The sequence below is a fragment of the Papio anubis genome, chromosome 3 (assembly GCF_008728515.1).
Source record: "Papio anubis isolate 15944 chromosome 3, Panubis1.0, whole genome shotgun sequence".
Taxonomy (NCBI): domain Eukaryota; kingdom Metazoa; phylum Chordata; class Mammalia; order Primates; family Cercopithecidae; genus Papio; species Papio anubis.
Genome location: NC_044978.1, coordinates 113,428,732 through 113,450,961, shown reverse-complemented (window position 1 = coordinate 113,450,961; position 22,230 = coordinate 113,428,732). Strand labels below are relative to the sequence as shown.

The 22,230-nt window shown below is 34.3% G+C and overlaps 1 protein-coding gene across 3 annotated transcripts in view; it reads left to right on the top strand.

The window, feature by feature from the left end:
* The window catches only part of LOC101017012 (UDP-glucuronosyltransferase 2A1), a 59,054-nt gene extending 38,144 nt beyond the window's left edge, over positions 1-20,910 (top strand). For 2 of the 3 annotated variants that reach the window (XM_021938573.2, XM_003898819.3), the window contains exons 2-6: positions 8,787-8,935; positions 12,210-12,341; positions 13,322-13,409; positions 13,869-14,088; positions 18,621-20,910. In XM_021938573.2, the coding sequence (XP_021794265.2) occupies positions 8,787-8,935; positions 12,210-12,341; positions 13,322-13,409; positions 13,869-14,088; positions 18,621-18,900 (869 nt within the window). In that variant the 3' untranslated portion in view covers positions 18,901-20,910. The remainder of the gene's footprint in view (positions 1-8,786; positions 8,936-12,209; positions 12,342-13,321; positions 13,410-13,868; positions 14,089-18,620) is intronic. The other variant, XM_021938572.2, reaches the window with a different exon arrangement.
* Positions 20,911-22,230: the final 1,320 nt, after the last annotated feature.

The following is a 22,230-nucleotide window of genomic DNA, read 5'->3' as shown; positions in this document are numbered from 1 at the left end:
TAACTAATTTACATTCCGACCAACAGTTTCTAAGCCCTTTTCTTCAGAACCTAGTCAGTTTCTGTTGTTTATTAACTTTTTAATAAGAGTCATTGTGACTGGTGTGAGATAATATATCATTGTGATTTTGATTCACATTTCTCTGATGATTAGTAATAATGCACAATTTTTCATATACAGGTTGATTGTATGTCTTCTCTTGTGAAGTGTCTGTTCATGTCTTTTGCCTATTATTTTTTAGTGGGGTTATTTGTTTTTTGCTTGTTAAGTTGTTTAAATTCTTTGTATAATCTGTTAGACCCTTATCAAATGCATAGTTTGTAAATGTTTTCTCCTATTTTGTAGGAGAAAATTTCTCTGGATAGTTTTTTTTTTTTTTTTTTTTCCTGCAGAAGTTCTTTATTTAATTATGTCCCACATGTCAATTTTTGTTTTTGTTGCAATTGCTTTTGATGATTGAGTCAAAAATTCTTTGCCAAGGCTGATGTCAATAAATAATATCCTAAGTTTTCTTCAGAGATTTTTATACTTTGAGATCTTCCATTTAAATCTTTGATCCACATTGCATTAATGTTTGTATATGGTAAATTGTGACAATCCAGTTTCTTTCTTCTGCATATGGCTAGCCACTTATCCCAGCACCATTTACGGAATAGGGAGTGCTTTCCCTATTTCTTGTTTTTGTCCATATTGTGAAAAATCAAATGGTTGTATGTGGCTTTATTAATGAGTTTTGTTTTCTGCTCCATTCGTCTATGTGTCTCTTTTCAAACTAGTACCATGCTTTTAAAATTATTGTAGTCTTATAGTTTGAAGTTGGGTAGTATGGTGCTTCTGACTTAGCTCTTTAATTTGACTATCCTTGCTATTTTGGTTCCATATGAATTTTAGTATAGTTTTTATCTAATTATGTGATGATTTTGGTAGTTTGACATGAATATCATTGAATGTGTAAACTGCTTTGTGCAATTTAGTCATTTTAATGATACTGATTCTTCCAATTCATGAGCTATCTTCCAACTCACTATAGTATATGGAATAATTTTATATTTTATTTAAAATATTTCTAATATTTGAAATAATTATGCTAATATTCTACTCTCCGTTACTTTTGCTGATTTTCAGACATGAACTCTTGTTTCTTGGTAAACAGGAGCTGCCTACTAACCTTGGAATTTAATCTGTGGGAAGTGTTTGAGGCTAGGGTCAGTTTCTTCCAAAATGCTTTTCTAGCTTGAATTTTAACTGGAACCTCACATGAGTGCTGACTATGTTAATTCTCAGAGAAGATATTTTTCTTCCACACAGGGACAAGTCAACACAGGAAATTTTTCTTGCTGTACACTTGCATGTAATGGAATTTATTTGTAACAGTGAGGGTAGATTTGGGGAGTTGAACTTACGTGAATGCATATGTGTAGTGAGGGACACTACGGCAACCCTTTAGGCTTAGCTACTTTCCCACCCTAAAACATACTGTGTATTTTCAGAAGGAACCATTCAAGTTTTACTAAATTGTGTATTTCAGAATTCCTGTTTTTCCTTTTTTTGGCAGTGTGCTGATTTTCATTTTCTTGCTGACTCAAAAGTGACTTGCAAAGGGAACAATTTTATATTTCACCCAGCCTAATGAAAAACATTCCCATACTTTTAAATTTATGCAATTAAGTTCTACTGCTTAACGTGAGCTAGACTTTAGTTTTCTCAGATAAAATAATTTAGAGGTATTTCTATGCTAACACAAAGATTTGGAGAAAAAAAAAACTCAGCTATATTATGTAGCATTGTTCTTCATTTAAAGTACTTCATAATATATGATGAACCTTGTCATAGTGTGTGCATATGTTTATCAGTTTTTTTCTTATCATTTCTGGTTTATCTTGTAGAAAAGGACTTCCATTCTCTAAGGTTATAATGTTACCTCTGTTTTCTTAGAGTACTTTTATGACCCTGCTATATTTTGTTGTTTCTGACCTTTTTTAAAGTTTGGCACAATTAATAGCAATTAAGAATAGCCAGACTCGGCGGTGAACACCTGTGGTTGTAGCTACTGGGAGATTGAGGTAGGAAGATTGCTCGAAACCAGGAGGTCGAGACTGCAGTGAGCTGTGTTGGTGCCACTGCACTCCAGCTTGAGTGACAGAGCAAGATTATGTCAAAAAAAAAAAAAACCCAAAACAGTGATTTTCTTTTTTAACTTCACTGATAACATTTATTCTCCCTATTTTAAAATTATTTGCCAATTCTGCTAAATAATGGTTTTGCTTTCTAATTTTTATATACACAGCTCTCATCTAAATACATCAACTGAGGTAGGCTTCCACTCCAACTATTATTTTTGAGAATCATAAAGAAATGTGAACTAACAAACCAAAGATTATACTGGGTATGAAGAATATTAGCTAATTTAACTTCCTAACCAGTGGTGTGTAGCTATAGCAGTGCTAGCAAACTAATACAAGAACTAATAATAACAAAAGTTTATTTTCTCACAGTTCTGATGGTTAGACGTCCAAAATCAGGATTTGCCAGGTCTGTTTTTTCTTGAAGCTTTTGTGGTCACCATCTTATGTTCTCATATAGCTTTTTCTCTGCATATGGGCATTCCTGGTGTCACTTCCTCTTCTTAGAAGGACACTAGTCATAATGGATTTGAAACCCACCCTTGAACCATTTTAAGCTTAATTATCCCTGAAGGCCCTATCTTCAAATACAGTCAGGCTTCACATACAAATTTCAGTGGAACACAATTCAATTCATAACACTGACTTATAAAATAGATTATTTAAAGTTTATGTTTAAAGTTTTAAAGGGTGCATAATGTTAATCGGTTCATAAGTCAACTGAAAAAAATATTTGTAATAGATATCACAGGAAAAAGGCTTAAATTACCTAAAATGCCATAACAGTTACAAGTCAAGAGGATAAGTGGCCAAATAGAAAATGAAATGATTTGTACCCTGCCCCAGAACATGTCTGAGGGTAAACACTAAATGATTAAACAATTTTAGGGTGCTTCATGCTAGAGACATAAGGACAATGAATTAAATGCAACTTATTTTTGGTAATAGCAGAATTGGAACAATGCAAGATTAACCCATGAACTTTAATTTGTGCACATTTTAAAATATTTTATATATATTTTAAAATATGCATGTATTTTCAGCTTTTAGAAACTATATCAACTTTGATAATATATGAGTGTAAAGTTTTGCCTTCAGTATTAGAAACATGATGCTTCCAATGGAAACCAGAAGCCTGACTGGTTTTAATGTTTTCTCTAAAAATTTTATAGGTCTGCTAATTATGTGTTATTTCCTCAATATTCTATTATTTAGTTTTTTGAAATGTATACAAACACATGGGTAAAATTTCTACTTATGTTCAACATTAGTGTAGAGTTACAGTCGTGTATTTCCTTTTTATTTTTCCCCAAGTTTTATAGACAGTTTTCCATCAGGTGACAATATCATGACATTCTGTCAAATGACAATTGATTATAGATTTTTTTTGTGTGTGTGGAATGCAGTGAACATTTGGTATGTGTCTCCTGTTCCATAAGAACAATTGTATTTACAGGATATAAGCCATTTATTTTCACCCAATAAGTATAGGTATAGGTATCGGTATCGGTATAGGTATGGGTGTAGGTATGGGTATAGGTATAGGAATATGTATAAGTATAAATAATCTCATCTGAGAGAGATTATACTAGTTTATACTTTCACGAGTAGGGTGTTATATTTCCCATTGTTCTGCAAACTATTCAATTCATTTAATGATTTTTATTAACAGTTGTATTGAGATATAATATACACGCTTTAAAATTCACAGTTTAAGTCTACAGTTCAATGATTGCTGCACCTGTAATTCCAGCTCTTTAGGAGGCCAAGGTGTATCACTTGAACCCAGGAGTTTGAGGCCAGCCTGGGAAACAGAGAGAGACATCATCTCTAAATAAATAAATAAATAAATAAATAAATATTTTAAAAAAGAAAACAAAAAGAATAGCTAGGTTTGTGGTGTGCACCTCTGGTCCCAGCTACTGAGAAGCTGAGGTAGGAGGATTGCCTGAGCCCATAAGGTCAAGGCTGCAGTGAGCTGTGTCGGCACCACTGCATTCCAGCCTGGAAGACAGAGAAAAACCCTGTGTCAAAAAAAAAAAAAAAAAAAAATATCGTATATTCTATATGAGCCTGGGCCAGTTTTATATATTGCAGATATCCTCCTATAGTTTATGATTGTTTTCTCATTATGTTTTAATATCAGATAATGAATTGTAGATTTTAAATTTAATGGAAGTGAATAATTTTTCTTTATGCTCCTGAGAAAATCCTTTTCTACTATGAAATTAAAAATAATATTTTTTATGCTGTCTTCATGGAAGCTATGGTTTTGCTTTTACTTTATTTATCTGAATTTATTTGCAATTATTCATTTTTTACAAAAATTACCGGACATGGTGGAATGTGCCTGTGGTCCCAGCTACTCAGGAGGCTGAGGTGGGAGAATGGTTTGAACCCGGGAGGCGGAGGCTGCAGTGAGCTGAGATCATGCCACTGCACTCCAGCCTGGGCAACAAGAGTGAAATTCTGTCTCAAAAATAATAATAATAAAATAAATTATTTTTTGTGTGTATTTTGTAGAGTTGAGTTCATTTCTTTGCATATTTTTCATTTTTTCCCTCTTTCCTTCTTCCCTGACTCCCTCTCAGCCCACCTATTTTATTTTTTTTCACCTTTGCACAAGTGTAAGGAGTTGTCCCATCACTATTTATTGAAAACATTTTTTCCTGCCTATCTGCATCTTTGTCATTCATGAATTTCATTACTTCAGTGGTTTTGTTTTTTTTCACTATCTTACCTGCTTTCCTTTATATTAGTTCTTGATATCTGATAAAATAATATTCTTTCCCCTTGTATCTCTTCATCTGGAGTACCTTATTTTTGGCTGTTTGATTTTCCATATGGATTTTAGAATCACATATAAAGTTCTACAAAATTTGTAAAGGTTTATGAAACTTGTAATTTTGAAATTTTAATGTTTTTAAATTTTTAATTTTTTAATTTTTTTAGACAGAGTCTCACTCTGTCACCCAGGCTGGAGTGCAGTGGTGTGATCTTGGCTCACTGCAACCTGCACCTCCCAGGTTCAAGCAATTCTCTGCCTCAGCCTCTGGAGTAGCTGGGATTACAGGCACCCGCCACCACGCCCGGCTAATTTTTTTGTATTTTTAGTAGAGACTGGGTTTCACCATCTTGGCCATGCTGGTCTTGAACTCCTGACCTTTAATAAGATTCATAATTAATCTATAAGTTGATTTTAGAGAATGGACATCTTTATGAATTTTGATCTTATCTGTGAACATATTAGCTCTATTTACTTTTCTATTGTGGGTTTTTATACAATTTTGTAATACTAAGCATGAATAGAGTATGTAACTTTTATAAAAATTATTCTAACTTTTCAAGTGGAAATTTAGATTTTAAATTAAATTTTCATCTACTTGTGCACAGAAATTTCAGTTGCTATGTTACAGTTTTGTATTGAGCAAAACTAAAACTTCTCTTGCTCATTCTGAAGATTTATCTGTAGGTTATTTTGGATTTGTTACACAACATGATATCAGATAGATAGATAGATAGAACTCCTCAATCTTTTTTATTCTAAAAATTGTTTTTCTTGTTTAACTGCAGTAGTGTAAAATATTTCTGAATTAAAGTTGTCATTAGTATATACCACTGACTTTTTCTCATCTTGATAAGAATGCTCTTACTAGTTTAACATAAAGGTTACATTTGGTGAAACTTTTTTGTTTGGAGTGCCTTTGTTGGTGTAAAGAAATTATTTTCTATTTGTAGTTTACTAATAGAATTTGAAGATTATGAACAACTGTTGAGTTTTTATTGCTTGAGATGGTAAGATTTTTCTCTTTTTACCTTTTAATAAAGTGAACTTGTATATTTTTCAATTTTAAGCTATCATTTCATTGCTATAATGCGTCCAACTTTTTCATATCTTTTGTTAAAATATTACTAGATTTAGTCAGATAATCATTATAAGTGTAACAGCATCTATTTTTGAGTATGATTGACTTTTAATTTGATTTCTATTTCAATAATATACTTTTTCTTGATTATATTAATTATTCATGTTTTCTTAGTTTTACTCTACCCTTTAACTTCTCAAGTTCCATGGGTGTGGTACGGTTCTCCTTTGCCTAGGAGTAGGAGTCTCTGAGGGCGGGCTACTATGAATGCTGCTGCTCCTGGACCTGGCCACCCAGGAGGCTGTCAGCTTGGGGCTGTTGCTAGGGATATGCAGGAGGATGTGACTAATCCTCTGAATACCCATCAGTGGATACCAGCACCAGCTCCAGCGGGGTGGCAGAGGAATTGCCAAGACTTTGAGATTCCTTGATTGGTGGGCCTTAGCAGTATGACTTTCTCAAATTACTGTGGTAGTAAGGTACTGGCATGTGGACAAACTCAGGACCTCCTGGTTACCCAAAGTGATGCAGGCAATAGTGATAGGGAGTTAAGTGCACAGGATTTTTCCTTCCTGTTGTCTTCTTCTGCCACGGATGCTGCCAGCAGGACTATCATTTGGCCTCTAGCCAGGAGGCGCGAAGGCTCAACTGTACTGGTAGAAGTGAGTTTTGTGTTTGCCTTGTGTTACCCAGGATAAGTACTCTTGGTTGGGGGCAGGCCGTGGAGCTCCCCATATTCTCTGTCCTTTCTGTTAAGCTACCAGGGCAGATGCAGGGGCAAGGACAGGTGGAGGCAGGGTCAGTCAAGTCTGTGCTCTGGCTCTCCCTACGTAGGCACGATCAGTGGTCACAATGAGGATCAGAGCAAAGCTCTCTGTCTGCTGGGGTAACGTTCGAGGGAGAAGTGCAGCTGCCTCTGCTGCACAGAAGAATCCACATGCGGAGTATGTGTAGCAGCAAGTAAACCCCACCTCACCTGAAGCTCTCACCACACTTGGCAAGACGGAGTCCTACATTTTACAGTGTTCCACTAGCATGAGGTAACTGGATTCCAGAACACCTCCTCTCAAGACTCAAAATGCCCCAGGTCATGACCCAGCCTTCCCCCACTGATATGGGGTTGGATCTCACATTGTGCTGCCCAAATCTTATGTCAAATTGTAATCCCTAATGTTGGAAGTGGAGCCTGGTTGGAGAGGATTGGATCATGGGGATAGAGTATCCATGAATGGTTTAGCACCATCCTCCCTTAGTACTGTTCTTGTGATAGTGAGTGAGTTATCATGAGGTCTGCCTTTTTTTTTTTTAAAGTGTATATCACCTTTGCCCTCACTCTCTCTCTTGCTCCTGCTCCCATCATGCAAAACAACCTGCTGCTCCGTTGCCTTCTGCCATGATTAGAAGCTTCCTGAGGCCTCTCCAGAAGCAGAAACCACTATGCTTCCTATACAGCCTATGGGACCATAAGCCAATTAAACCTCTTTTAAAAAAAATAAATTACTCAGTTTCAAGTATTTCTTTATAGGAATAAGAGAATGGCCTAACACACCCACTGAGATATAAACTGTTGCTTTCAGGCCATGCTCCTCTGAAGCAGGGGTGTCCATCCCCTGTGGCTGTGGCCATAGCACACTTCCTACTCATTCCTCAATTCTGACCAAAGGGAGTTTGTCCCCACTCAAGACTGTATTGTGATTCTCACTTGGGAGTTTCTCTCAACCTGTGACCACAACCTGAGTTAGTTGGCAGACTTCCGCAAGGTCCCTTGTGATGTAGGATTAGGAGTGACTTTTCTCTGTTCCTGCTGGAGTCTGAGAGTGCACACAAACCACGTCCAGATGCTGCTATTTCACATCTATTTCCCACTGCTCACTGAAGCAGCTCCAGTACTGGGTATGGTTAAGGCATTTCCCCGTGTCCTGGATGGCCAGGTTTCCCAGTGGGAGTATATATCCCACAGGCAGTTTCTCCCCACTCATACTCTTGGGACTCATAATTTTTCATGTGGGTCGCAGGATAGGCTGCTGCCCACCACTTTTTTCAAAGAGTTTATGGTTACTTTTTTGTTGTTGTTGTTGTTAAGTTTCTGTGTTGCTTCTTGTAAAAAAAATTCAGAGCGTGAATCTCTACTCATTATATTGTCTTTTCAAGTGGGAGAGGCATGCTAACAGTGTCTCCAGTATGGTGTCCTGGGGAAAAAAGTTATCTGGCATTTAACTGAAGAGAGAATATGAATGTTAAATTTATCAGTATTTGTAGTTATAGTTTAATTTTAGTTGATTTATTATTGTGAAATGACACTTACACATTACTTCTTTTTCACTAACTAAAAATCCTCCCTCCTTCCTTCCTTTCTCAGGCCCCACTCTACTCCCTCTCTTCTTCCCTGTCTCCATTTCTCCCTCTCTCTCTCCTTCTGTCTCTCTAGTTCTACCTCTTTCTTCCTTTTTTCTCCCTTTTTCGTGCTTTCGTCTCTCTCTCCCTCCTTGCTTGCCTGCCTGCCTGCCTTCCTTCCTTCCTCCCTTCTTTTCCCCTTCCTTCCTTCCTTCCTTCCTTCCTTCTTTTCTCTCTCCTTCCTTTCTTCCTTCCTTCCTCCCTTTCGTTCTTCTTTTTCTTCCTCCCTCCTTCCTTTCTTCCATCCTCTTTAATTTTTCCTTCTCCTTAATATATAAACATGATATGTATTCTAGAAGACCTAACTGAATTTTTTCTTAATAGCTTTCAGGAAATTACTGATAGTTTTTTTCCCTTCAGCAAACATACAAGCTAATTTTGTCCATCCAACTTCTTTCTCCAGGAAGACCCACTACCTTGTGTGAGACTATGGGGAAAGCTGAAATTTGGTTAATCCGAACTTATTGGGATTTTGAATTTCCTCGTCCATACTTACCTAATTTTGAGTTTGTTGGAGGATTACACTGCAAGCCTGCCAAATCTTTACCTAAGGTAGGTCTACAACAGTGGAGGACTTTATGCTCCTCATAATAAAATACCTAATTTTCTTTTAAAATTTATAGCCTCAATAACAAATAAATTTTGCTGGACATTTCGGTTTGCTGCTCCACATCTATTTTCCTCATGATAGAGGTCTCCTATAAGTAATATTAGGTGTTTTGGACTTTACATTGATAATCTAAACTGAAGAATAAAATGATTCAAGTTGTGTGTTACAAATATCAGTGTGTCTATACCTTGATGCTGGACCTGGGGAGATAGAAAACCAGATCATAGAAATTACTAAGGAGATTGCCATAGTCTTCTTAACAAGACACATAGCATTATGAACAGGAATATTTACCAAATTTCTTTTTTTTTCACTTTTTTTATTATACTTTAAGTTCTAGGGTACATGTGCACAATGTGCAGGTTTGTTACATATGTACACAAGTGCCGTGTTGGTGTGCTGCACCCATTAACACATCATTTACATTAGGTATATCTCCTAATGCTATCCCTCCCCCTTCCCTCCACCCCGTGACAGGCCCCAGTGTGTGATGTTCCCTTCCTGTGTCCAAGTGTTCTCATTGTTCAGTTCCCACCTATGAGTGAGAACATGTGGTATTTGGTTTTCTGTTCTTGCGATAGTTTGCTGAAAATGATGGTTTCCAGCTTCATCCATGTCCCTACAAAGACATGAACTCATCCTTTTTATGGCTGCATAGTATTCCATGGTGTATATGTGCCAAATTTCTTAAGAGATAAAGATGTCTTCATGAAAACTCTTGGGTGAATTCCACATAACTTGGTGAGTAAGAAGTCATTATTGAAGAAAGACAATGAAATGAGGCAGGACTCTTAGGTTTTAATCTTGTGAATTTATTAGATAGTTGTGACTTCTACTGTCAGGAAACAATTGGTAAAAAAAAAAAAAAAAAAAAAGAAAGAAAAGAAAAAGAAAAACTCTTTTGTGTCAACAATGGTGAGTTACTTTTTGACTTATTTACTTTAAGGAACCAAAAGCATTTTCAGTAATTTCTAGAAATCATTTAAGTAGTACAAAGTGTAAATCCAAGCAGAAAGCATTTAGAAATAGATTCAGATTCATCAGCATAAAGTAACTATTATAAAACTAAGAGACTCAAATATTGTATTGGTTCTTTATAAATATAGTGTCAGGTTTTATGGCATGAAAAAGAAATTGTATACTACAATATGAAGTCTTCAGAGAAGAAATGTGGAATATAAGAAATGTTATACAGAAAAAGTGTTGAGAAGCAAAATAGACTACAGGTACACATGGTAGGAACAACGTATTTAACTATCAATAGGGAGTGAGGAAATAGGCTGTTATTTATTTGGTTCATACACAAACAAAAGCAATCTTTTTAGAAAGTTCCTGGTTCCCATAAGAGTACTAAATTTCTGTTTATGGTAAAAGACATATTTAAGTTTAAAATTTTATTTCAGGATTCTGAAAATTTTATTTAAGGATTTTCTTGCCAGTCAAATTATGACTGCAGGCAAGCTCTAGTGAATGTTTATTATAGGAGATAATGTACCAATATCTAAATAAAGACACAGAAATATACATGACATATCCATAGGTCGCTGGATAATAACCCATGCCACACTATTATGTTTTTCCTCCCAAACCCACTTTTTACACAAACACACACAAATACATATGCTCTCACAATTTCACAAAGACAAATCAGTTATATTTTACAACAGCAGACATTATACCATTACGTATTCAATCAATTTAAATATTGATATAGGCTTTGGGAAATATCAATACCAATCATGGATTATATTGATGATAATTACACCAATCACTGGATACACAGAATACAAAAGTAACAAGAGACTGTCAAGTGAAAAATCCATATCAATATGGTAGGTTTGAATGTGTGTGTATGTGTATGTGTATGTTGTGTGTGTGTGTGTGTGTATTATTTTAATTAATGAATACCTGTTTGGAAACTAAATCAATATGGTAAAGCACCAATTCCTGGGACTTCAGAAATATTCTCCTGACATTAAGCCAAAAATTGCAGTCTTTTCACTTAATATACTACCCTCCCCTAATAATTTGGCTAGTCAGAAACTGATCCATCAGTGATTCCAGTGTGATCATGACAAATATTTGCACATGGAATGCAGAATACATCTCTAGAAAGTAGCATTCACATAGATTATGATGTGAAAGGCCTTAATCTCAGATTTTGCAGCATCAAATTTGCAAAACTATAAGTAATGACCTGGGGAATTTTATTGGCAGAGAAATTTATATTTTACTTTTGCTTTAAGGCTCAAATTAAGGGCACGTAGCTAACATCACACTCATGGCAGCTTATACATCAGGAAGAAGAGATACACTGTCTCATAAGCATCATTGTGATTATAGTTGGAGATGCACTTTGTTGTCTCGTTCTAAAATATGTTACTATTAGATGACATTTTACACAAATTTTTTCTTAGACCTATTAAACAAGGAAGGCATAAACTTGACAAAATGATCATGAATGCTTAACAGAAACCAGTAAATTTATTAATAATTTATTAGATATAACTGGCATGCTAATAATTTTAAAAGCCTAACTCAGTACCCTTTACTGGGCTTCCTTCCAAAAACTGTTTTTATGAGTTTGCAAACAACCTTGTTGGTTGGTTAAATTAAGCCTTGGGGGTAGCAATTTCAGTTACCATGAGAAAGGTTGTCTCTTATTTAGTGTTCATTTCTGTCATGGTTTTGGTTCCATGCTTGGACTTGTAATCACTGATTTTATTTAAGTTATACATTTCAGAGACATGTTTCCTCTTAAGGAGACTAGATCTGACTGGGTACAGTGGCTCATGCTTGTAATTCCAGCACTTTGGGAGGCCGAGACAGGTGGATCACTGGAGGTCAGGAGCTCAAGACCAGCCTGGCCAACGTGGTGAAACCCCATCTCTACTAAAAATACAAAACTTAGCCAGGCACGGTGGCATGTGACTATAATTCCAGTTACTCAGGAGGCTGAGGTGTGAGAATCATTTGAACTGGGGAGGTGAGTTTGCAGTGAGCGGAGATCATGCCACTGCGCTCCAGCCTGGGCGACAGAGAGAGACTCTGTCAAAAAAAAAAAAAAGAAACTAGATCTTTCTACATGTCAGAAGACAGACCAGGTTAATAATTTCTCTGACATATATCTTAATTTAACCTACTTAAATGTGTAAGTAAACTTATTTTTTCTTATGATGCTACACCTTTGTAATAGAAAATATATTATGTATGCAGGAAATGGAAGAATTTATCCAGAGCTCAGGTAAAGATGGTGTTGTGGTGTTTTCTCTGGGATCAATGGTCAAAAACCTTACAGAAGAAAAGGCCAATCTTATTGCCTCAGCCCTTGCCCAGATTCCACAGAAGGTCAGTACAGCCTGGGATCCTGGTACACAGCTTTTTACTAAGGGGAGACACAGTGCGTCTAGTAACGTTCTTTCCATATGAAAATTGAAACTCATTATACACTGAGTACCATTAGTAACAGTTGTAAGTAAAATTGTGTAATACATTAAAATTATGTACATTAGCACATTGAATCATTTCCCTACTGAGCCTTGGCATTATTTTGGGAACGCATACTTTTTTGAAGTCATTTATTTTTAATGGAATAGAAATGAAAACTTTAAGCCCCCACTGAACTTTTACTATTTGAAATTTTTTTGTTCTCCACTGACTACTTTCAAAACTTCTGAAGTTTGTTAGCTCCATGGCCCAGGAAAAGGGAGAAATTATGCTAAAAATGTAATTCAAATGTCTAGGTTTTATTACAACTCTTATCAAAATGTAGTTGGTTTAGAAGTAGAAGTCTGGATTCAATTAGTCTTTCTAAGTTGAATAATCTCTAGCTAAAAACAATTAAAATTCAAATATTACAGTCCAAAAACATGCATTTTCTGATTTATGTTATTCAATTAACCTTCATTTTTATCTCTACAATTTTGCATTACTATTCTTTTTGTATTTCTATTCATGAAACATCCTAGGACTCTTTATATTTATGTATTGGTTAAAGCACATAACACGCTTCATGATTTTTCTCCTCCATGTTGTGATTGATTAAACTGGTCTTCTTTATGTTCTATTTCTTCACTTAAAATATAACTTCTAAAAGCTTTTAAGTGATAAATATCAAAACAATAATACTATACTTAATAGATTATTAGTACAAGACTTTACAAAAAGGTAGATATAACAGTCCTGCTATATATCTCAACGTTTGTAAACTCCTGCTTACATAATTGCCATCTTCCATGTAGCTGGCTAAATGATTTCTAAATAATTCTACCAACTTAAAATGTCCTCATTGTCTTTTTCTTGCAAAATTAAAGCACAATTTTCCACAGGTTTTGTGGAGATACGTAGGAAAGAAACCAGCCACATTAGGAAACAATACTCAGCTCTATGATTGGATACCCCAGAATGATCTTCTTGGTAAGACTGTTGGGAAAGAAAAGCTGTACAGTGGGACAATAGACAAGTTAAGTAACTCTTTAATAGCAAATACATTCCATAAATTTTTAATAATTTAAAATTTTGACACCCAATTTTAAAGCAGATGTAATTACGTAATTGGCGGTTAATTTTATAGATTCATATTTTCTGTTTCACAAAAGAGCATTTTCAGTTAAGATTAATTACACTTCAAGTTTCATTTTCAGTTCAGATACCATCTCCTCAGTAATATATTCCCAGAAAATGCAAATGCTGTTAGTTACTGCTTTTCCTGGGATCACAGTTTTCTGAGAGGGCAACGCCCTCTGTGATCTGCTTTTGTAGAAAATGTATCCTTCTTTAGAGAGTTATGTTATAGCTTTTGGACCCCTTCTGTCTCTCAAATTCTGCTAATGTGTTATTATTACAAACCCACTTCTCACTCCATCCTCAAATCAGGTCATCCCCAAACCAAAGCTTTTATCACTCATGGTGGAACTAACGGGATCTATGAAGCTATTTACCACGGAGTCCCTATGGTGGGAGTTCCCATTTTTGCTGATCAGCCTGATAACATTGCTCACATGAAGGCCAAAGGAGCAGCTGTGGAAGTGAACCTGAACACAATGACAAGTGTGGATTTGCTTAGCGCTTTGAGAACAGTCATTAATGAACCTTCGTAAGTACTAAGCCTCCTAAAGACTTGTCTAACATTAATTACGTTTTTTATAATACCAGAAAATGTACATTCTTTAATACTTTTGTAATTATTTTCCAATAACAACCATAACCTGTCCAATATAAAAACTATTTTATTTGCCAAACTGCTGAAGTGATTTCCTGAAATTGGAAAAAAAAGAAAATCCTAAGACTTCAAATATTCTTTCAATCTTTTTCAAAATAAAGAATGCTATGATTATATACATTCTCATTTTTTTCTGGGTAATCTGCTTAATTTTATAAACTAATTAGTAAGTATGTACATATTATAAACTAATCAGTAAATACAAAATTGAAATGATAATATACCCACTAATAATCATTCAGAAATAACTATTAACACTGAGTATTTACCATTCTATACCTTTCATTAGTATATGTATACACACAGAGAGAAAATATATAGGGTAATGAATAATTGTTTAAATATTGATTGGTACTATCTGTGATATTTTAAATAAAATTTAAGTATAATTTTATCTGATTTAGCTTTTAGATTGAAATGAATCTATAAAATATATTGAGCTATATATAGACACATAGCTTAGTATATAATATGTATGTCTATATATATATACACACTTGTATCTTATTTTTTTTCTCTGAAAGATTTCATCAAAGCTAGGAAATAATATGATATATGTATATGTAATTTTGAGTCTTTATTTTTGATGATATGTTTTAAAATTAGCCATGTAGAGTTCAACTCCTGCTTTGAAATTTATCTCTATTTCATTCCAAATTTGTATTACTTACATTGTAATTTTACTTTACCAATATTTGTCATTTTTTCTCACATTTATTTAGTCTTTTTCCTATATTTTAAGTGACTCAGTGTTCACCACTGAATTACAGATTATTTATTCTAAAATATTTACGATTTATTTCTTGACTGATTATCTCACATGGAATTTTATTCCAATAAAGACTTGGATATTGAATTCTCCGAGACAATGTTTAGCAATATTCTCTCACTGCTTTGTTATGAGAATGACTTCTGTCTGAATATAATATATTTAGCTCTTGCTTTCTTTCCTTCAGACCTGTGGAAATATCACTCACGGCCTTCCAGTTTAAATTGTGCTATAGGATTTCTGAGTCCTGCCTGACCATTTTATCATTTTGCTTTCTTTTCAATTTGGAAAAAGAAATTGTTACTTTTTAAAAATCAGAAACTCAATTATGGTGTATTCTTATAAATTACTTTATATATTTTTCTTCAGTTACACTGTGTCCTTACAGCACTGTTAATCTAGCATAAAAAAATCCAGTTTTTCTTTTCAGAAATTAATTCTTTTGTGTATTATTTCTTAGAATACCTTTTATTTCCATTTTTTATATTTACTTCTGGAGCACCAGTTTAGTCCTCCCTATGATAAAATATTTTGGTATGTTTTCCTCTATTATTTCCTAATTGTTCTAATCAATTTTTACTATTCTTAATTCATTGAGATTGCCTCAAATAGTTCACAAATTAGTAAATTTATTATTTTTACCATGAGCATTGCTTGCTATTTCTAATTTCTTTATTAATTCTTCAAACTGACTGCCATTTTTGACAACTTATTTCATCAGCTCACCTATCTCCTTATCACTTCCTCTTGCTTTATAATTCAATTTTGATAGCGTATTCATTACCCTCCTGCTATTATTATATTTTGAATCTCCTCTTCTTTGGACTATATGCCATACCTAAATGAATTTTTAGTTTCTCATTTATTTTTCAATATATATAAGTGGTTATCAGGCTGTTATTTTTTCTTGGTCTTGGTGTTTGCTCTGAATTTGGGTAGGTGCCTTAAACTTGCTTCTATGTTTTATTGGATTTAATTGTTTTCATGTAGAGTCAAAGCTTGAAGAATAGATGTAACATTTCATTCAGTTTTCCTGAAGGCTGAGATTCAGGAAGTAGAGGAGAAGGTAAACTCGGATGGAATTTAGTGCTTTTTCTTAATGGAACTAACCTGCTTAAAAACATCTATTCAGTGTCCTTTGCCAGGCATTTTAGACACGGGGGCAAGTGTACTCATTTCAGAAAAGAAAGACACTCAATACTTGGTTTAGATTCATACCAAGACTCAGCCCTGGTTGTCCACTTTTGCTTCCCATCCACATTCAAATTAATTGACTTTTATTAATACATACATGTTGTATAAGTCATAATTTTAGAAATCATAATTCAGGAGCTAAGTGGTGGGTTAGGAGCTTTTGCAAGACTCAGTATGAACTTTTTGTTACTTCAGTGTCTAGTCAATTAGACTATTACAAAATTGTTAGTGGCTGACAATGGTTCATTTTATTAATTATCAGCATAGGTACGGTCTGTGATTCTCTTTAACTCTAATGCTTAAAATGATCGTTAAATATTATTATTGACTTGAAAACTGTAAACCAAAAATAAAATTCTAACTCTCCCACCCAACTGTCTGAATGGACTTCCTCCTCAGCCAGGCCTCCTTTAAATTTAATCTTAGAGTCTGTTTTAGGCCATGATGGGAAGTGAGGGTCAAACATGCCTCAGTATACCTCTCTGGCATTAGCATCAACACAGACTTTAAGTCTGATAAGAAACATTTCACAACCTATTCTCTCTGAAGCCTACTACCTGAAGGCTCCCTCTGCAAATAAGGACTTGGGTCTTTGCAATCCTTTATCTTAACCAAGGCATTCCTTCCCTTTGATCACAGGTCTTTAGACAAACTCAACCAATTGTCAACCAGAAAATGTTTAAATATACCTGTAGCCTGGATGCACCTCCATTTCAAGTTGTCCCACTTTTCTAAACCAAACCAATGTATTTCTTAAATGTATTTGATTAATGTTTATGCCTTCCTAAAATGTAAAAACCAAGTTGCATCCCCAAAACCTTGGGCACATATGCTAAGGACCTCCTGAGGGCTGTGTCGTGGGCCATGAACACTCATATTATGCTATAAGTAAATATCTTCAAATATTTTAGATTTTGACTCATTTCATTGACAAAAATATTGATGCAATAAATAAGAACTATAAATACTGTGAGAAATTTCTAAATAAATGCCTAAAAATTATTTAATTTAAAATACCGTCACTTTAACCCTAAACCAAATACTACCTCTGGGAACACAGGGTACAGTTTAGAGTATACATATGGATGTGTTTATACTCCATTCTGTTATTCATTAAAGCAATTAATAGACATTAACAATTACATTTGAATAGATAGACCATCATAAGCTAATTATTCAGAATATTTTAACATATCAGTCATAAAACATTAGTGTATAATAAAACATGAAATAATGAATTTTTGAGTATGGTCTTTGTCCCACATCATTTATAGGAAAACATGTTTTCTTCTTATTATTATTTTTTGATTCACATGTACAAATTTATTTATTGTCTAAAGTATATTAGGATGATCCATGTGAAATTACTGTCTTGACCCTACCTAAGGTTCAATGCAGTTGCAAGTATGAATATTCTTTTTCATTAGATAGACACACACACACACACACACACTCAACACATGTAAACTACTTTTGCTGCTTAATCTAGTGTACCATGTTCTCTTGTAAATGATCACCATATTCCCCATTCCCCAGTCCTAACAATGTCGTGCCAACACCAGGACATCTCTACACAGACCCTTTACCTTCTCTCATCTTCATGACTCCAGGCTGGAACTTTTATTCCAGACACAAACCAAAATGAAACCTACTAACTTTGGTTTAACAACTGGGGAAACTGCAAGTGAAGACATAATTTGCCTTTTAAATATGTAGATATCCAACCAATATTGTTTGAGAAGCGATTAGAACTGTTATCTCTGTGACTATTGCTATTGTGATGGCAAGTTGAATAAGAGCTCTAATTCTAGGGAGATGTTTCAATTGAAACATCAAAGTTCAGGTACTTGGATATGCCACTTCTTAAATCGCCAGAGTAGTTTTGTTCAGTCTTCATGTTACAGATACAGACACTGTCCTTTTCATCAGAAACATACAAATGTGTGCCACAGAGTAATTATCACAGTGCCAACATCTTAGAACTGTCAAATGACTCACTAATGCTGACTGCCAATGTCCTTTGTCTGTCATATGAACTAGTCAGACATTAGAAGATATGCTTATGTATGTGTTCAATGATTTTTACCCTACCATATTAGGTTATGAACTATCTTGGTCTTGGAATCATCCTGCACAGTATAATTCACACAGTATCAAAATTACTTTTGGAAAAATTATGCTAGATATATATGTTTACAACTGGCTTACTCTACTTTTTTATGTCTACATTTGATCATACTTGTGTTAAGAATATATTTCATCCACATCTTCCCTTTCGTAACTCTTAAAATCCTATGCACTAGCAAAGTTCATGCAAAAATTATATTCTTGCTCAACATAATTACGGCCTTTAACTTGTATAGCAAATATGTATCACATGTTTATCTTCAATGAAAATGAAAACAAAAATTATCTAATTTCTGCCTATTTATTTGTCTTCTAGTTATAAAGAGAATGCTATGAGGTTATCAAGAATTCACCATGATCAACTTGTAAAGCCCCTGGATCGAGCAGTCTTCTGGATTGAGTTTGTCATGCGCCACAAAGGAGCCAAGCACCTGCGCCCAGCTGCCCACAACCTCACCTGGTTCCAGTACCACTCTTTGGATGTAATCGGGTTCTTGCTGGTCTGTGTGACAATGGCTATATTTTTGGTCATACAATGTTGTTTGTTTTCCTGTCAAAAATTTGGTAAGATAGGAAAGAAGAAAAAAAGAGAATAGGTCAAGAGAAAGAGGAAATTTTATATATATATAAAATTTATATATATATATAAGTTTGGCAAAATCCTGAATGTTATAGTCCTATTAATTCCAGCCAAAAGGAGTTTAACAAAAACATATCTCCCATCCTGTTTCCAAATTTTCTATTTCTCTACCTGCAATAAGCCTACTGATAAACTCTAGATTTTGGCATGATTATCATTAACTTGTGAGTTGTAGTCTTCTATTTCTCCTTTGTCTCTCCCTGCTGACTATACCCTCTTCCTTTCACTCTTCTGCACAAGGATACTACCTAATTTTAAATATGTTCTATTCATAGTATCAAATTATTTTATAGTTCACCTTAATTAATGATTAACATTATGCTGAATCCTGGTAATGCATACAGTGTAGATAGAATTTGATAGGTGTAAGGAAGAGTCAAATTCACAAGTTTTCATATACCAAATAATTCAGGGAGCCACCATAGGACAGTAGTGTGTTATGAGAAAGGTAATGATTTCCTTGTTTTAATAAAAATAAACTCTTCTGTGTGCTCAATTTTGCAGGAGTTAGAGAATGAATTTTAAGTGTGATGTGCATCCCTGTTTAATGTCCACAGAATTTTTATTGAGCATATCTAGAAAATCACAGTGTAACTTGCCTGCCTTTCTTCAACATATATTCTTATATAAGCGGTAGTGGAAGATTTGGGTACTGTCTTTAATAAATAAATCAATTGACTCTTTGATTTCAAGGAGAAAGTTCTATGTTATATATTGAAGGTGAACCGATCATATATAAAGGATATAATAAAGAAAAATCTAGAAAATAATAAGTAATTTTATAAAATTTTTAGTTGTGTTCAAATAATTACATTAAATATCAATTATGTTTAAAAATCACTAATGTTCATAATATATAATCACCATTTGTAATCAAAAGTTTAATTTTATGCCAAAAAATAAAAAATGCTTACTTGGAATTTGAGGTCATTGCATTATTTTTGTCTTTATCTTCCACAAATTTAAATTTATCAATTAATTGTTATGCTGTGTATATAAAAGACTAAGAGCTTGACTAAGGATATGGTATAATAAATTTTTACCAATGGAAAGCAGTAGTTGGAGGCAAATGCTTTTACTTGATTCAGCTTTGCATTAATTTAATAAATATATTAAAGATTTTGCTTTATTTATCGTTTATAAATTTAATGACATTTCTAACTAAAGTGTTAATTTCAATATTTGAAATTGAGAAGATAAATTACATTCACTGGCTTGTAAAATTTTTGAAATTCTTTCTTTCATTCTTTCTTTTTTCAATTTTACATTATTTTAAGTTCCAGGATGCATGTTCAGGTTTGTTACATAGTAAACGTGTGCCATGATGGTTTGCTGCACCTATCAGCCCATCACCTAGGTATTAAACCTAGCATGCATTACCTACAGGCATATAGCTAGGCATACACTCACTTTTAATAGTTTGTAAAATCTGGAAATATAGCCAAACATAGAGTCAACTGATATTTGACAAGAATGCAAAACTATACAATGAAGAAAAAAATAGTCTCTTTAACAAATACCAGTGGGCAAACAGATTTATCAATATTCAAAAGAATAAAATTGAACCCCTTACCTCAAGCCATATATAAAAATGGACTCAAAATAGATGATTAAAAAAAAATCCAAATGTAAAAGCAAGAACTATAAAACTCTTAGCAGGAAGAATATGGGTATAACTTTCTAACCCTGAATTTTGCAAGGTTTTTAGATATGACACCAAAAGCAGAAGCAATCAAATTAAAATTGATAAATTGGACTTCACTGAAATTAATTTTTTTGTACATCCAAGAACACCATCACTAAAGTCTGAAGAGAAACCAGACTTTGGAGGGTATAGTTGCAAATTACATACATGGTAAATGACTTGTGTAAGAAATTTATAAAGAAAGCTCACAGCTCAATGATTAAAAAAACAAAAACAAAAACAAAAAAAACCACAAATGACCCAATTCAAAAATGTGCATAAGATCTGAACAGGCATTTCTCTAAGGAATATGTAAATGTCCAATAAGGACAAATGAACAAATGTAATGTCCAATAAGAACAAATGAGAAAAATGCTCTGCATCATTAGGTTCAACATTATTACAGGAAAATGTTAGTAAAAATCACAATGAGATACCACTTCACCCTTACTAACACGGCTATTATCACAAAGATAAATAATTAAAAGTGTTGGCAAGGATGTGGAGAATTTGGAATCTTCATACTTTGCTTGTGTGAATCAAAAATTATTCAGGCATTTTGAAACAATCTGCCAGTTTATCAAAAGTTTACACGTAGAGTTACAATATGACCCAGCAATTCTACCTCTAGTAGTATACCAGAGACAAATGACAATAAGTCTATACAAAATTAATACATGCATGTTGATAAACAACATCTTAACCAAAACTGGAAGGAAAACTACAGTCATCATTGATAAATGAATACACAATATGATGTAGAATATTATTTGGCAATAAAAATAATGAAGTCTTGATGCATGCTATACCACTAATGAAACTTTTAAAAACATTATACTAAGTATAGATGTCAAACAACAAAGATCACATACTGTGTAAGTCCCTTCATATGAAATGTTCTTAATAGGAAAATCGGTAGAGATAAAAAGTAGGGGAACCGGGCGCAGTGGCTCACGCCTGTAATCCCAGCACTTTGGGAGGCACGAGCTCAGGAGATCAAGACCACGGTGTAACTGCGTCACTACTAAAAATTCCAAAAACTAGCCGAGAGCGGTGGCGGGCTCCTGTAGTCCCAGCTACTCGAGAGCTGAGGCAGGAGAATGGGGTGAACCTGGGAGGCGGAGCTTGCAGTGAGCCGAGATGGCACCACTACACTCCAGTCTGGGCGACAGAGCGAGACTCCGTCTCAAAAAAAAAAAAAAAAAAAAAAAAAAAGGGGGATAAGGAAAGGCTGAGGGTACAGTGTTTCTTTTGGTGGGTGATAAAATACTCTAAATCTTGTTCTAGTTGTTGAGAAATTCTATGAATATACGATTAACCATTGAATTGTATATTAAAAACTTTGTTTTGGAAGACAGGGTTCACTTGTCACCAAGGCTGGAGTGCAGTATTGCAATCTCCACTCACTGCAGCCTCAACCTCCTGGGCTCATGGCGTCCTCCCACCTCAGCCTCCCAAGTAGCTGGGACAGCAGGTGCACACCACCACAGCCAGCTAATTGTTCGTTTTGTTTTTGTTTTTGTTTTTTTTTTTGTAGAGATGAGGATTCACTGTGTTACCCTTGTTGATATCAAATCCCTGGGTTTAAGCAACCCACCTTCC